General features: G+C 49.3%; 1 protein-coding gene and 1 pseudogene across 6 annotated transcripts in view; both read left to right on the top strand.

Annotated features, from left to right (window-relative positions):
• Nucleotides 1-6,584, top strand: part of Bend3 (BEN domain containing 3) — a 40,970-nt gene extending 34,386 nt beyond the window's left edge. For 5 of the 6 annotated variants that reach the window (XM_087208702.1, XM_087208699.1, XM_087208700.1 and 2 more), the window contains one exon: nucleotides 589-6,582. In XM_087208702.1, the coding sequence (XP_087064828.1) occupies nucleotides 589-2,835 (2,247 nt within the window). In that variant the 3' untranslated portion in view covers nucleotides 2,836-6,582. Of the gene's footprint in view, nucleotides 1-588 lie in introns of all 6 variants that reach the window. The other variant, XM_087208703.1, reaches the window with a different exon arrangement.
• A 3,998-nt stretch (nucleotides 6,585-10,582) lies between these two features.
• LOC147828693 (ATP synthase F(0) complex subunit j, mitochondrial pseudogene) lies at nucleotides 10,583-15,108 on the top strand (annotated as a pseudogene).
• The last annotated feature ends 150 nt before the right edge of the window (nucleotides 15,109-15,258 follow it).

Raw genomic sequence — 15,258 nt, 5'->3', positions numbered from 1 at the left:
GCACAGGCTCTGGAAGGTTCTGGGTCAGCATTTTCAGATTCAGAGTAAGCATGACTGAGGCAGCAGCTGAATTGGCCCCCGACTGCCACAGTCTAGACCCCAGTTCTGAACCCGCCACTGTCAGCGCAGAAGAGCCCTCCCCAGAGAGATACCTGGTGTCTCAGAGGCAGCAGGCATGAATGATACAGGGCTGCCTTGGGGAGCTGCCCCTGGCAGAAGTCACTGTCTCTGTCTCAGAGTAGATAAGGCACAGGTAGGAAGGTGACCTGCCTCTCATGAGGGTCCTCATCTTTCCGGGGTCTCTCTCACCTGGCTGGGGACTGGAAGTCCAGCACTGGGGTTTTGCAGGTGCACAGCTCTCCTGGGTCTAGGCTGAGCCTGTTCTCACGGCCTGGGCAGAGGTTGCGGCCTTGGCACTGGGCTGCAGGCGGCTGTGTTGCTGTCCGGCTGTGTTGCTGTCCGGGACAGGCTGGATTGTTTGGGGGAGGGAAAGCTGACTGTGGCTCCCGTGCGTGCTGCAGATCCAAGTCTCGTGTTACAAGCCAGAGCACCCTCCTAATGCTCTGGGAAACACTTTCTGTTTTCCAGGCACTGCTGGCAGGCATGCGGAACCGGGAGAACAGCTCGCCCTGCCAGGGCAACGGAGAACCAGCCGGCAGGGGCAGGAATGTGGGCTCCGCATGGCTGGGCGAGGAGGAGCCCTGCAATGACACGACTACCCCTTCCTACAAGAAGCCTCTCTATGGCATTTCCCACAAGATCATGGAGAAGAAGAACCCACCCACGGGGGACCTGCTCAGCACCTACGAGGTCTTTGAGAAGCCAAACCCCAGCAACAGCCCCTCCCCACTGCGCCTGCTGAACGAGCCTCAGAAACGGGACTGCAGTAGCACTGGGGCGGCCAACGACGGTGACCCCAATATCTACTTCCTGATCCAGAAGATGTTCTACATGCTCAACACACTCACGTCCAATATGTCCCAGCTGCACAGCAAGGTGGACCTGCTTTCCCTGGAGGTGAGCCGCATCAAGAAGCAGGTGAGCCCCTCTGAGCTGGTGGCCAAATTCCAGCCACCCCCCGAGTACCAGTTGACTGCTGCTGAGCTCAAGCAGATCGTGGACCAGAGCCTGTCCGGCGGTGACTTGGCCTGCCGGCTGCTAGTGCAGCTTTTCCCCGAGCTCTTTAGCGATGTGGACTTCTCCCGAGGCTGCAGTGCCTGTGGCTTTGCCGCCAAGCGGAAGCTGGAGTCACTGCACCTGCAGCTTATCCGCAACTATGTGGAGGTCTACTACCCCTCTGTGAAGGACACCGCGGTGTGGCAGGCTGAGTGCTTGCCGCAGCTAAATGACTTCTTCAGCCGCTTCTGGGCCCAGCGGGAAATGGAGGACAGCCAGCCAGGAGGCCAGGTCTCCAGCTTTTTTGAAACTGAGCAAGTGGACGCCAGCCACTTCTTGGACAACAAAGACCAGGAGGAGGCCCTGTCTCTGGACCGGAGCAGCACCATCGCCTCTGACCATGTGGTGGACACACAGGACCTCACTGAGTTCCTGGATGAAGCCTCGTCGCCAGGTGAGTTTGCGGTCTTCCTCCTCCACCGGCTCTTCCCGGAGCTCTTGGACCACCGGAAACTTGGGGAGCAGTACAGCTGCTACGGTGATGGTGGCAAGCAGGAGCTGGACCCGCAGAGGCTGCAGATCATCCGCAACTACACGGAGATCTACTTCCCCGACATGCAGGAGGAAGAATCTTGGCTGCAGCAGTGTGTCCAGCGCATCAATGATGAACTGGAGGGCCTGGGGCTGGAGGCGGGTAGTGAGGGTGAGGCCCCGAGGGATGACTGCTACGACTCCTCCAGCCTCCCGGATGACATCTCCGTGGTCAAGGTGGAGGACAGCTTTGAGGGCGAGCGGCCCGGCCGGCGCTCCAAGAAGATCTGGCTGGTGCCCATTGACTTTGACAAGCTGGAGATCCCGCAGCCCGACTTTGAGGTGCCAGGCACCGACTGCCTGCTCAGCAAGGAGCAGCTGCGCAGCATCTATGAGAGCAGCCTGTCTATTGGCAACTTTGCCTCCCGCCTGCTGGTGCACCTCTTCCCCGAGCTCTTCACCCATGAGAACCTGCGCAAGCAGTACAACTGCAGTGGCTCCCTGGGCAAGAAGCAGCTAGACCCGGCTCGCATCAAGCTGATCCGCCACTATGTGCAACTGCTCTACCCCCGGGCCAAAAATGACCGCGTCTGGACCCTGGAGTTTGTGGGCAAGCTGGACGAGCGCTGCAGGCGCCGGGACACCGAGCAGCGCCGCTCCTACCAGCAGCAGCGCAAGGTGCACGTTCCGGGCCCCGAGTGCAGGGACCTGGCAAGCTATGCAATCAATGCTGAGAGGTTCCGAGAGGAGTACGAGGGGCCCCCGCTGCCCCCAGAAAGAAGCAGCAAGGACTTCTGTAAGATCCCCCTGGACGAGCTGGTGGTCCCCTCGCCCGACTTCCCGGTGCCTTCTCCCTACCTGCTGTCGGACAAGGAGGTTCGCGAGATTGTGCAGCAGAGCCTATCTGTGGGCAACTTTGCCGCCCGGCTCCTCGTCAGGCTCTTCCCTGAACTCTTCACCACCGAGAACCTCCGGCTACAGTACAACCATTCTGGGGCTTGCAACAAGAAACAGCTGGACCCCACGCGGCTGAGGCTCATCCGTCATTATGTGGAAGCTGTCTACCCCGTGGAGAAGATGGAGGAGGTGTGGCACTATGAATGTATCCCCAGCATCGATGAGCGGTGTCGCCGCCCCAACAGGAAAAAGTGCGACATCCTCAAGAAAGCCAAGAAGGTGGAGAAGTGACGGGGCTGTGGGCCGCCCAGAGACTCGGGATCGCCGAAGCCCGAGTGCTGGGCACCACTGGGTCCGAGCGTCACTGTGGAGCATGTGTGGCACCCACAGGCAGGCACCTTATGTCCACGGGGAGTGGCTTCCCACCTTTGCACACATAAACACCCCCACCCACAAGAAAGGAGCCTTGACTTTGATTTCTCATGCTCTGACTTTCCTGGGCCCCCGGTAGCACTGCTGGAGTTTGGGGGACCGAGCTGTTGGGGGAACTGGAGGAGCAGAGTCCTCTCCCTGGCTATGGCCTCCCCAACCCCACAGTGCAGAGTGCAAGCTTGGCAACTCCTGGTCCCCTCCACACGTTTTACATCTCCCATAAACCCCACCCTTTTTTAATTAAACTGAAACCCTTTTTTAAAAAACAAAAATCATTGGGCTCTTTTGGGGCCATTTTACTTAGGAAAAAAATCTTTTTAAGTATGTGAGACGAAGTACTGTAAGATGAGTTAGGTGCTGGGATTTTTAAAGATGATTTCAGATTTATGAATTTTGTAGAAGTGCCATGTTCATACATGATGGGTAGTCACAGCGTCAGGTGGCAGAGACTGAGCTCACTGACCTTGTCTTTAACATCGGCTTTTGGGAGAAGTGAGATGGCATGTGGAAGGCGGTAGAGGAGATGGGATGGGATAGCGAGTGCAAAGCTTGTTCTGACCGTGTTTTCCTTCCCGCTGTGCTGCCCAGGCAAGTCGTGTCCATGTGGCTTAGTGTGCTGCTGCCACCTGGGTAGTATGTGGTGCCCGCTCCATAGATGAGAACACTGGATGATAATGTGAATGTAGGTGGACTGGGAACACATGTTCATGATGTCTTTGAGCTGTGTCCTTCTGCAGCCCGGTTCCCTTTCCATGTGTGGGTGCTGGTTGGAAGGGCAGTCAGGTTTTCTTGGAAAACAGTGTGTATGGGCATTTGGCTTCTTATTTGATTTAAGGGTGGGCTCCTTTGGGCTCACCAAGAACTGTTTGTTCTCCATTTGGGTATTTGTATGAAATCTGGTTCTAGGTGCTGCGTGGTGACTTCCCTAGACCTGTGTTAGCTTCTCCTGTAGCAGGACATCCTTGTTCCTGGGGGTCTCTTGGGAATCCATGGTGTTGGAAGGATATGGGTCATCTCAAATTGGGACTTCCTTTCCTCCCAGGCCCACTGAGAACTTTCTCAGTTCTCCTCAGAACCCTAAAAGGTTCTGCTGTCCTGCCCCTGGCCCACCCCCTGGCTTTGAGGTATACGTCTCTTCCCTCCCCACTGACTTGGAAGGTCAAACTGCTCCAAGCCAGCAGCTTGCTCTCAGGAAGGCTAACCAGGAAACCCCTTGACAGGTTGTGTCCTAAAAAACAGTACTGTACCCTCTTCGGGGACCGCGTGCTTAAGGGGAAAGGAAGTCTAACCCAAGTTGACCGCATCTTGCCAGAGACCCTGAAAATGACTGAATCAAACCAGATAGTCATAAAACCCTTGTGGGAGGTTATAGACTTAATAACCTGTTGATTTAATATTTTGCTACCCTAAAATGCAGAAGTAATAGAAATAATCTGTGAACTTCTTCCATACAGTTAAGAATATTAGTTCCAGTGACTCTGATGACATAATTTGGCCTGCACTCAGTGAGCATTTATATATGTCAAACAGTTTTGAGCAATGTAAAGTTGTTATTGAATGTCATTACAGATTATTTCTGCTGAAACTATAAACGTGTATTTTTGAAATCAAGAAATGCATAGGGACTTGATTACTCTATGTCACTTACCCACACGTGGAACACACATAAGAAGCGTCAGTGAGAGGAAGGGGTCCAAGTTCTGCTTTTGTGCCTGGATAGAAAGGACTGGGGCAGCCAGGAGACTCCCCTTTCTCCCCCGCTCACTTGGGCCTTTCTCTTTGCCTTAGTCTCCCTAGCGCGCGTACACACACACACCCCTACCCAAAGATGGCTGTGGCCCTGTATGCTTGGCTCTGCTGGTTGGGGGTACCATGGAATTTTTTCTGGACTCTAGGATATATCCACAAGGATTCCAAGCCATGTGAAAATGACCCTGCTTTCTAGAGTAGAATGTGACCCTGCAACTTCAGAAGCACAATCATTTATTTTTAAAAATTCTTATTTAGTCACATTAGAGAAATCAACAGGTTGTGAGAATTAAATGTCTCTTTCCAAACTAGAGCATGTTAAAGTTTGAGAAACTGCGTTTTGATGGTTTCCTTTACACCTTTCCTGTGTAGGGCATCTCCCCAAACCCTGTGACCCCCTTTCTGTGAGAGGGGTGGATGTGCTCTGGGAGCTGTTTCCGGTCCCCTGGTCTGTGTTCTGTCTGTATGGTGCACTCACTTCACCCATACAGGTGGCTCCGGTGGGCATGTTTTTTACATGAAGCAATAGAAGTACAAAAATGCTTATTTTTTTCAGAATCTAATGTGTTCCATAAAATCTGTTGCTTCCCTACATTCAAATTCTTTGATTTTACTTGTTTGTGTTTTGGAATTTTTTCCCTTATATCCCAAGGACTAAAGACTTAGCACAGACGCATTCTGAGGTTAAGTAAAATAGTAAGTCACAGTAGGTGGTGTAGCGGTCATGGTTTTCTGTTAGTAAGGTGTTAAAGAATGTCTGAGGGTAGTCATGAATGTACTGTGTTCGAATCCTGCTTTAGTTCTCGTGCCCATGTCTACAAGGTGACAAACACTTGACAGGGAATAAAGTGTCTGTTGTCCTGAGTGCTGGTGTGCCCTTCCCCTTCAGTCTTGACCCCAAGCGTTCCTTTTCTGTTTAAGTTGAGGATGGGGCTACCTGCAGCAGTCACCAACCAACCGTGGGATCTGCTCCGTGGCGAGGGGGGGTTGGCTGTTTGGATGGTAAGAGTGGAGGGCCTGACTCACCACAGCACAGCCCCGAAGAGCTTTGCTCTGTGCCCAGTTGGCAGGGCCTTGAGTCCCCTGGGGAGGCTCCTGGCTGGCTGTGGAGACCATGATCCTGAAGTGTGGGTGTGGGCCCCAACGACCATCGCTGCCATGTGGAAATACCTGCCTCGGTAGATCCAGCCTTAATGCTTTTCTGACATCCTAGTAAGAGCAGACCCTGCACAAAGTGGATATCAGAGTTAATACTGTGAGGAGACAAAATGCGAATAGTTTTACCAAAGATAATGAATTGTCGAATACTGTCTGCATTTTACTATTGATTTGACTGCATCCTTAGAAAACTGAATGTAACAAAAACCCAGGACATTTTTGCAAATTGTATGCTGTCTAGCAACTTTGTGTGAATTTTTATACAAGCACTGTTTTATGAGTTATATAAAATGTTATAAAAATAGAAAACCTGTGGTCTTCTAAGGTCTTATTTCCGTAGAGCACCGGCCTCCAAACAGCCTTGGTCTGTTGTCTCTGGCTCCTCCCCTCTCCCTGGGCAGAATGTGGATAATTGGACGTCAGCCTCTACTTCCCCACTCTGGGTTCGGGACTGCTCACAGCATTTTAATGTTTGACTGTAGCTGAGTGACTGAGAAGTCACCAAATAACCCCCACCGCCAATCCTGTTCTACCCAGGCTGCTTCCTGGCTGAAGAGTGGGAAGCTTGCTTGATCTTTATTTTCCCTCCTGGTCGGGTGCCAGACCAGCCCTGCCGCACACCTCACGTTGATCCTGCCCCTTTCCATCAAGGATCAAATGGGGTTGCATTCCTCAAAGCTAACAAAAAGATGCACGTTTTCCTCACACTCTTTCCTTTGGCTAGTTATAAGTCAGGAACCTCGAGTGGCATTTCCTAGTAAAAATAACAATGTCTACAGGTGTTACAGAAAGTTTTTGGCCCAAGGATCACAAGATGTAGTTTGTGGCTCCCTGATTGGAACACTTTCATACAGCATCTGCTTATTTCTGGCATTTTGGTGCTGGGGATTGAACCCAGGGTCTCATTTGTTCTGCCACTGCCCCTTATTTTTTGACAGCCCCCAAAGCTACAGCATAGCCCTTGTTGACAGGTCAGCCACATCTAGGGGCCAGAGCCCCAGGTGCCAAATCCACCAGCTGTTGAAGCCAGAATTGAAAGTCTACGCACACACCTTTTTTTAATTCTTTAAGCTCCTGGCTGTAGGAATCTGTTTTCTATCAGAAAGGTTCAAGAGTATTTTAGTATGAGTGCATACCCGTGTAAGCGCTGCTTCTAAGAGGGCCACACCATTTGGGGTCATTGCACCAGAGCTGTGCCATGGCTCTCGGGCCTTCAGGGAGGGAGGGAGTGTTCACTGCCTGCTGGCTAAAATGACGCCTAGCAGTGAGAATATTAGTTGTCAGGAGACCCGGGCCGGAAGGATGCTTTGTAACCCTTTCCCAAGCCCTGTGAGCTAAGTTCCATAACTATGCCATGATAACGGGGAGGAGTCAAGGCCTGCATGGCATATACTGTGCCACGTAATTCCCACACAGTACCATGGCACTGTTCAGTGGTAAGGAACCAGAGTGAAGTAGGTTTCTTGTTCAAGTTCACATAACTGGCAAATGGTGCCGGCCTTTGAACCTGTTTGTCTCCACACCACTTTTCCACATTACACCATTTTAGGAGCTAAACACCCCCGGAGGCGCAACAGGAGACCATTCAGGTCCAAGATGATTTCAAGTGGTGGGCTCTGGCACTAGGCCCTCAGCCCCAGCTTGTCTGATCCAAATATAGGTGTGCTGGTTTTATAGTTGCACTGGGTGACAACATTGTAGTGGCTGTGGGCAAACTTGGGTCTGGGTTTTTCTTTTTTTTTGGTACCAAAGATTAAACCCGGGACCTTGTGCTTTTGAGGCAGGCAGTGGAATCACTGAGCTAAATCCCCGGCCCTACATGGTCTGTAACAGTCAACTTTTTGAGACTGAAGTGGGTGCTGTAGGTGGGGTGGGCTCCCTGGGAGCAGAGGCTGAGACTGGCTGGCTGAGGGCACGAGGGAGGAGAGACCCGGGTCCCTGGGAGGCCCTGCAGTGTGAATTTAGGTCAGAACTGTTGCCAGCTGAGGCAGAGGGGCTGGCTGCCCATTGTCAGGCCTTCCCCAGGGGAAGGGTAACTAACTTCAGGGTGGCTTTCTTTGGCTAAGGGGAATGCTCCAGAAGGATGGCAGAGGGGACAGTGAGATGCCACCGACATCCACTCAGGACAGGGATGAGTGTCACCTAGCCTGTCCCATCATAATTTCTGGGCCTGAAGCTCAGCAGTGTTGAACAAGCCCCCTGGATTCTCGTGCCAGAAAACCTTGAGACACTCAGCTATTCATTCTAGACTATGCACTGTGTCCTTGACAGAGATGGAGAGCGCACAATGCCATGGCCTCCCAGGAGGTCTGCACTGTGACAGCTGTGGATTCAGAAGTGGCTGTGGTTTCTTACACTTGATCTTAGCCAAAGGCTGAGAAGCGATGCATGGTTCCTTAAATTACAAGTTTTGTTTCCAATAATAGCCCCTATTTTTAAGTACCCAAAATGGGTCAAGGAGGTGCTCAGTACTTACATAATTTCATTAAGTCCTCACAGAAACCCATTTTATCACAAGAAAACATGCTTTTAGAGGCTCAATAACATGGCCAAGGTCACCTCGATGGCAGATCTGGGGGTTCTCACAGTGGCAGGGCTGCGTCCAGTCTGCTATGGATTTCTGTGCTCCTCTTGGGCAGGCTGCAGAGCGACTCAGCGTCTCCATCTGCCCGGCGGTCCCTGTGATTCACCTCAGGGTTTCTAGAAAGGCTTCTGGATTTACCTCGGGAGAGTGTTTTGACTTAGGAAACCTCTCCCTCCTTTATCTCTGTCTCTCTTTCAGTTCAATGACCTTAATGGGTTTTATTTTCATTTCTAGAACACTTCATTGCATACAATAGTAAAAGTGTTTCAGTGAACTGAGCAAAGTTGTTTTATAGACAGAAAAAGGCTGAAGAGAGCAGAAGCCAGGACACGTTTCAGCACCCAGAAAATAAAATAGGGGGCAGGGAATTTAGCTCAGTGGTTCCACCGCCTGCCTTGCAAGTGCAAGGTCCCAAGTTCAATCCCTGGTACCAAAAGAAAATAGGGAATGCAGTAAGAATCCTCTCTGCCTCCTAAGAGAGGCTCATTCATTCAGCAGATGCTTTTGGAGGCCACCTATCTACTGGACCCTGCTCTGTGACTGTAACAGGTCCCAGACTCCAGAGCTAGTAGTTGGGCAGCTCACTTAAGCTTGGGGAGGGTAGTGAACTGCACCAACCTGACATCTCTTGCCTGAAGCGGGTTTTCCAGATACATTTGGTTCTAGCCAGACTGGAGCCGTGAGTCCTGACAGTTTGTAGGCGCTGAGGCCCTGGTAGAAGGAATGAGGCTGAGCTCTGGCCTGAGGCGCACCTGTGGAGCTGCCTGGCCCCTGACTCTCCTGTCTTCTCCAGGCTGAAACCCATTTGTGGAGTGTGCTGTGAGCGCTCCTTCAGGATTCGATCACCGTCTTGCTGGCATTCGGTTTGTGCCCTTTCTGACAGGTGTTGGGTACTTGGCTCCTCTTTGGTTTTGACGACCTGAAGTCTCGGCACAGGCATCGCCCATTGTGATGGGTGCCCTCTCTTCAGTAAGTACTGACTGGGCCGCTGAGATTCAGAGTTGGCTTCTTATTCAGCCTCACCTTTGGTCTCTGTCTCAGAATCATTAGTTAAGGGATTTCTGCATAATCCTAAAGAACTTTTCTATGTGCTTTCTAAAGGAAGCCTAGGGTAATGGTGACTTCTCTGAGTACAGCTCTGGAGATGATTTTTTTTAACTTGTTTTGTGGTGGGGGAGATTGAACACACAGCCTTTGCACTGAGCACCCCAGCCTTCTCATTTTGAGGTAGATTCACACTTCTCACTAGGTTGCTAAAATGCTGGACTCAAATTTGTGATCCTCCCAGAGTGCTGAATCACAGGCATGCCCACCACACCCTGCTTGGATTCAAGTATCACCTGTCCTGATCTCCAAGCAGCAAGAGCCCATTTCAGGCAGCTTCATTCTGCCTGGCCTTTGGGCCTCACCTACCTGCCCTAGGGAGGGGCACAGCAGCATTGAGAATGATGCCCTGGGACAGAAGGTCCTCGGAGTGCAGCTGACATCCCAGTGTGGGGTGGAGAAGTGCATCGGACCTGCATCCTCAGGAACACCTGCTTTTGAGGTATTTACTGATCTGTTAGCAATGATGATCAGCAAGATCTTAAACAAGGCCAGCAAGCATGTCTTGAGAGGAACAGTAAGCGGCCATGTTGGGAAACTCAATCCTATTTCAGAGCCTTTTGAGAAATTCCAAACAATAGTTGGGGCAGTAGGAGTTGTCAGAAGGTTTTGAGGGGGCCAGGGGTTTAGCTCAGTGGTTCCGCTGCCTCCCCGAAAGCAGAAGGACCCAAGTTCGATCCCTGGTACTGAAAAAAAAAACAAAACAGATTTTTTACCCCCTTTGGTTCTCGGGATCAAACCTAGGTCCTTCACACTAAGCTACATTCCCTTTTGGTTTTTTGAGATGGAGCCTTGCCAAGTCATTCATTTGCACAGGTTGGGTTTCAACTTGGGATCCTCTTGCCTCAGCCTCCCAGAGTGCTGGGATTACAGCCCTGAGCCACCATACCCTGGCTAAATAGAATCTCTTTATATTTATATTATAGAAGGCTGGGGAATGGCAAGAGTGGAGGGAGGGGTGGGGCCCAGGTACTTGCATGAGGCTCTGGAGACCGAAGGCACTGTGTTATTTGAGGTGAGGGGAGGTGAGTGTGGTCAGGGACAGGGTTCTTAGGGGAGTGGGGAGGTAAATGCAGACGCACTTTAAGGCAACGGGGGAAAAGCAATGGATTAGATTTACCTATAGTGCCATGGGTGGATCTTCAAAACCTTCCTGGTGAAAGAAGATGAAATATATAATATGTTTATGAAATTTAAAATATGTACTGTATGTCCATCGAACTGCAGAACATTTCACATGAAAGCAAGGCATGCAGAAAAAAAACACACACTAGTGCAGCAGAAGGGTCAGAAGAATAGGTGAAGATCCCAACAAGGAGAAGCAAAAATCTCCAAAGGCTTGGGAGGTGGATGCTGCTGCCACCATGTTTCCAATGCAGAACTCTCACGGGTGTTGACAAATGTTTAACAACTGATGCTCCAATGGGAAACAATAAATCCCAATTTGTAGCATTCACTTATTTCCAAGGTAAAAGTCCTCCCGAGACTGACTTCAGGCCGATTCACTAAAAGCAGCTTGAGGGTCGCGCACATTCTGCTCTCCCGAGTCTGCTCCTGGGAGCTAATTTCCTTCACTGCTCCCCGAAAATCTTCATGAAGGTGTGGGCTGATAAATCTTTGGCAGTATCTTTTTGAAAGCCAAAATTTGTATAACCATTGGACTGGGGATGTTAGCTCAGTGGTGCTGCACCTGCCTGGCAAGCACAAGGTCCTGAGCTTGATCCCTGGTGGCCAGAAAAAAAAAATTTGTACATGCAAGGTAAGGCACAAGGAGCTTTGGTAGTCTGTTTTTTTGGGTTTTTTTTAGACAGGGTCTCACCTTGCATTTCAGCTGGCCTTGGACTCATTATGAACTCACAGTGATCCTCTTGCCTCAGCCCCCCAAGTCTCATTTTACTCAGTTGATACACACTGCATATTGAGGAGGTGCTTCAAGCATGACTGGCACAACTGAAGTGTCCTGATGTAGTTTTTTGAAAAATAGTACTTACGGTTCTGTCTCCCCCAGTCACTAGGCCAGTATAAAGCTTGATCTAAGAGTTACCTTCCACTTGGTGACCTCTGAGCTGGCAGTGGCATCTGGGGCAACCTAGGTAGTTGGTCCAACCAAGATGCCTCAAAACTTAATTAAAAATGTGGGTTCCCATGGAAGCCCAGGAGATTTGGGTAGGAATGGGGCTGATAGGCTTTGTCATTTATAAAATCAGAAGTGCCTATAAAGGAAGTAAAGCCTTAAAAGGTTCAAGCCCTGCATCTGCTCACTGTCTAACCAGTTCACTTGAGAACAGGAGATGAAGCGTCAGTCTGCCAGTCAACCGGACACAGAACATCACTTTACACTTGCATAAGTATCGTTTACTCTGTGGTGTGAATAAATGTACCTGTGAGATGCCAAAAAAAATACATATATAGGGCCTGGGATTTAGTTCAGTGGTATCGCCACCTGCTGCGCAAGCACAAGGACCTGAGTTCCATCCCCAGTACCAAAAAAAAAGAAATATACACACACACACACACATATATATATATACATCCTCCAAATATCTATTTCTCCCAAAATAGAGAGAGAGATTGACTCTCAAACTGTTGCCTTACCCTTCTATTTCTTTTGAAAGGATTATTGTAAAGGGCTAGATGGGGCTTTTCCAAAATAATCGTAAGGTGCTCGCTTCGGCAGCACATATACCAAAATAATCGTAAGTTTAAATTGCTCATGCTTTAAAAACTGTAAACACATGCCTGGTGTGGTGACAAAACACCTGTAATCCCAGCACTCTGGGAGGCTGAAGCAGGAGGATCAATCTCAAATTCAAGCCCAGTCTGAGCAATTTAATGAGATCCTGTCTCAAAAACATAAAAAGGGCTGGGGATGTAGCTCAGGGCAAAACCCTGGGTTCAATCCCTAGTACCACAAAAACCAAAAAACTGCAAACATATACCCGAAGCATGTTCAGACTTTCCTGGGAAAGCAAGAACTATATATTAAAAACAAAGCAAAACAGGGCCGGGGATTTAGCTCAGTGGTTTCGCTACCTGCACAAGTGCAAGGACCTGAGTTCAATCCCTGATACCAAAAAAAGCCCCTAAAAAACAAAATAAGAAACAAACAAAATCCCAAAACCAGTTCTTGTCATTGTATCAGAACAGGGCTTCTCACTGTGTGTACTAGTGACTTTGAGATGAATTGTCCTTGTAGGGGAGGCCACATGTACGTACAGATGCACTGCTCGCTCCCACCCACAGCCCTGCCAGTCTTGACCAACAAAGGTACCACCCGATTATCAACTCATCTGGTCAGGCAGCATCACCCCAGGTGAGAACCGCTGTACTACAGTATGCCTAGGTGTCTTCTTCAGTCTTTTCATTATGCTGGTCACATTTTCACTGAGGACGTCTTGCCAGGACCACATTAACAGCGGCTGTCATTTGGGTCCAGTTAAAGAGTTCTGTGTATCTTCAGGAACTGCTCGTTTGGACTAATGTTTCACGAGTATGTTTCAAGTCCCTTCCACTGTAGGTAACCTTGAGAAATCAGGTATGACCAAACCAATATTCTTTGTCATTGGATGTCCTATTTTTTTTTTTTTCTTTTTTAAACAAGCAAGCTCTTACCATGTAGTCCAGGCTGGCCTTGAACTCTTGATCTTCCTGCTTCAGCCACCCCAACAGCTGGGAGAGGAACACTTTACAGGGCCTTAGTTTAATTGTTAAAAACAGAATTTGGGCGGGTCAAACCTTCCAGTCAGCTAAGCTGAGGTACTAAGTACCTCCAACAGCTTTTCAAATGGCCTTTCCTGCTCAATTCATCTTGCATCACCTTGTATAACTTTTTTTTTGGTACTGGGGATCAAACTCAGGACCTTGTGCTTGCAAGGCAGGCGCAGCACCACTGAGCTAAATCCCCAGCCCAGTATTTTACCTTTCTCCAGGGAGACTCGAGGTGAGGAATTCAGTATCCTATCACCATTTGATCGACCAGGGAGGTAAGCGAGACAGGTTAAGGTCAAACTGTGACCAATGTGGGACTGGGGATATAGTCAGTGGCACCGTGCCTGCTTGAAAAGTCCTGAGTTTGATCCCCAGTACCAAAACAAAAAAAAGTTTGAACCCAGCATCAAGACTCTGTCTCAAAATTAAAAATTAAAAAAATAGTGTAAATACAGCTCAGTGTGAAGTGTGAAGGCCCTGAGTTCAATTCCCATTATCACCAAAAAAAAAAAATTAAAAAAAAATTTTTTTTTCCTGAGTCTTCTGAAATAGTTGGACTTATGGGATGGGCCTAAATAGCGAATGTTTTGGGTTTCAGAGGTTTCCTTCACTGTCAGTCTTCCCTGGTTCTCTAGAAGTTTTTTGGGGGGGATACAAGAACCCTGACCCTGCTGCCAGTGTCTGATGGGATGAAGTGTGACAGTCTCCTTGTGGAGCCGGCCCTTCTGAGGGCCAGGATGCAGCTCCAAGAGCGCAGGCCGGCTGATGGTACGGGCCCTCCTACCAGAGGACACAGAGCCAGACGAGTCCCTCCAACACTACTGTTTCAGATTCTTGTTCCCTTTCCTAACACCCTTGGGAATTGGTTTGTTTCTTCATTCTCTTCTTTCACAAAACCTATTTCCACTTCAACCTCAAAATTAAGCCCTTTGCCTATTACCCTAAACCCATGGTCAAACTTTCTCTGAGAGGGGGTCAGATAGTAAATATTCTGTTCTATTATGTGAGCCACATAAGATGTTTTGCCAGCACAGTGGTGCACGCCTGTAATTCCAGTACTTGGGAGGCTGAGGCAGGAGGACTGCCATGAGTTCAAGGCCAGCCTGAGACACATAGTGAGTTCAAGGTCAAGCTGCACTAATAGTGAGACCCTGTCTCACACACAAACAAAGAAACTAAACTGTTTTTGTTTTTTTGGTACCGGGATTGAACTCGAGAGCTAAACCCCTGGCCCTAAACTGTTTTATATGTACAGTTTTTTTTAACCAGGGATTGAACTCAGGACCTTCCCCTTTCAAGGCAGGCAGTGGCACCACTGAGCTAAATCCCTAGCCTTATATATATGTATTTTTAATGAATGCTTTAAAAATGTAAAAACCAAGTACTCAGGAGTTTGAGGCAGGATTGTCACATGTTCAAGGCCAGCCTGGGCTACATAGTGACACCTTGTCTCAAAAAAAAAAAAAAAGTAAAAGCTGTTCCCCACCTGAGAGCCATTAAAAAACAAGCTTCTGGCTGCCTTATTGACTTCTGCTTTAAACAAATGCTCTCAAATGCGCCCTAACAAGCCCAGGTAGAATTAGCAGGAACAGCCTGACTTCTGAAGTAAACCAGCAGTACCGGGCTGGTAATTCAGAGGCGTGGAGAAGGGACTCTTCCCAGCTTCTCCTTTAATCTTTGAAGGAAGGGCAAATGACCTTGATGACCTTGACTTTGCTTAGCTTTGCTGTGCAAAACCAGAACCCAGGGAAACCAGCCCCAGGACAGGAAATTTTTAAGTCAAAGCACTGAGAGCTGGGTTTAGAGGCACATGCCTGTGATCCCACCGACTTGAGAGACTGAGGCAGGAGGGTGGGGACAGATGGGGTCTCCAAAATAAAAAGGCTGGGGTATAGCTCGGCACTCTTGGGTTCAATCCCCAGCACTGCACACAAACAAGCCCACTAGGTGCTTAGCAGGCAGTTGTGGGGAGCACCTGG

The sequence above is a fragment of the Heterocephalus glaber genome, unplaced genomic scaffold, assembly GCF_053883595.1.
Source record: "Heterocephalus glaber isolate CG9 unplaced genomic scaffold, H.glaber_assembly_v1.0 deba00000942, whole genome shotgun sequence".
In the NCBI taxonomy this organism is placed as follows: Eukaryota; Metazoa; Chordata; class Mammalia; order Rodentia; family Bathyergidae; genus Heterocephalus; species Heterocephalus glaber.
This window is presented reverse-complemented; position numbering and strand designations above follow the sequence as displayed.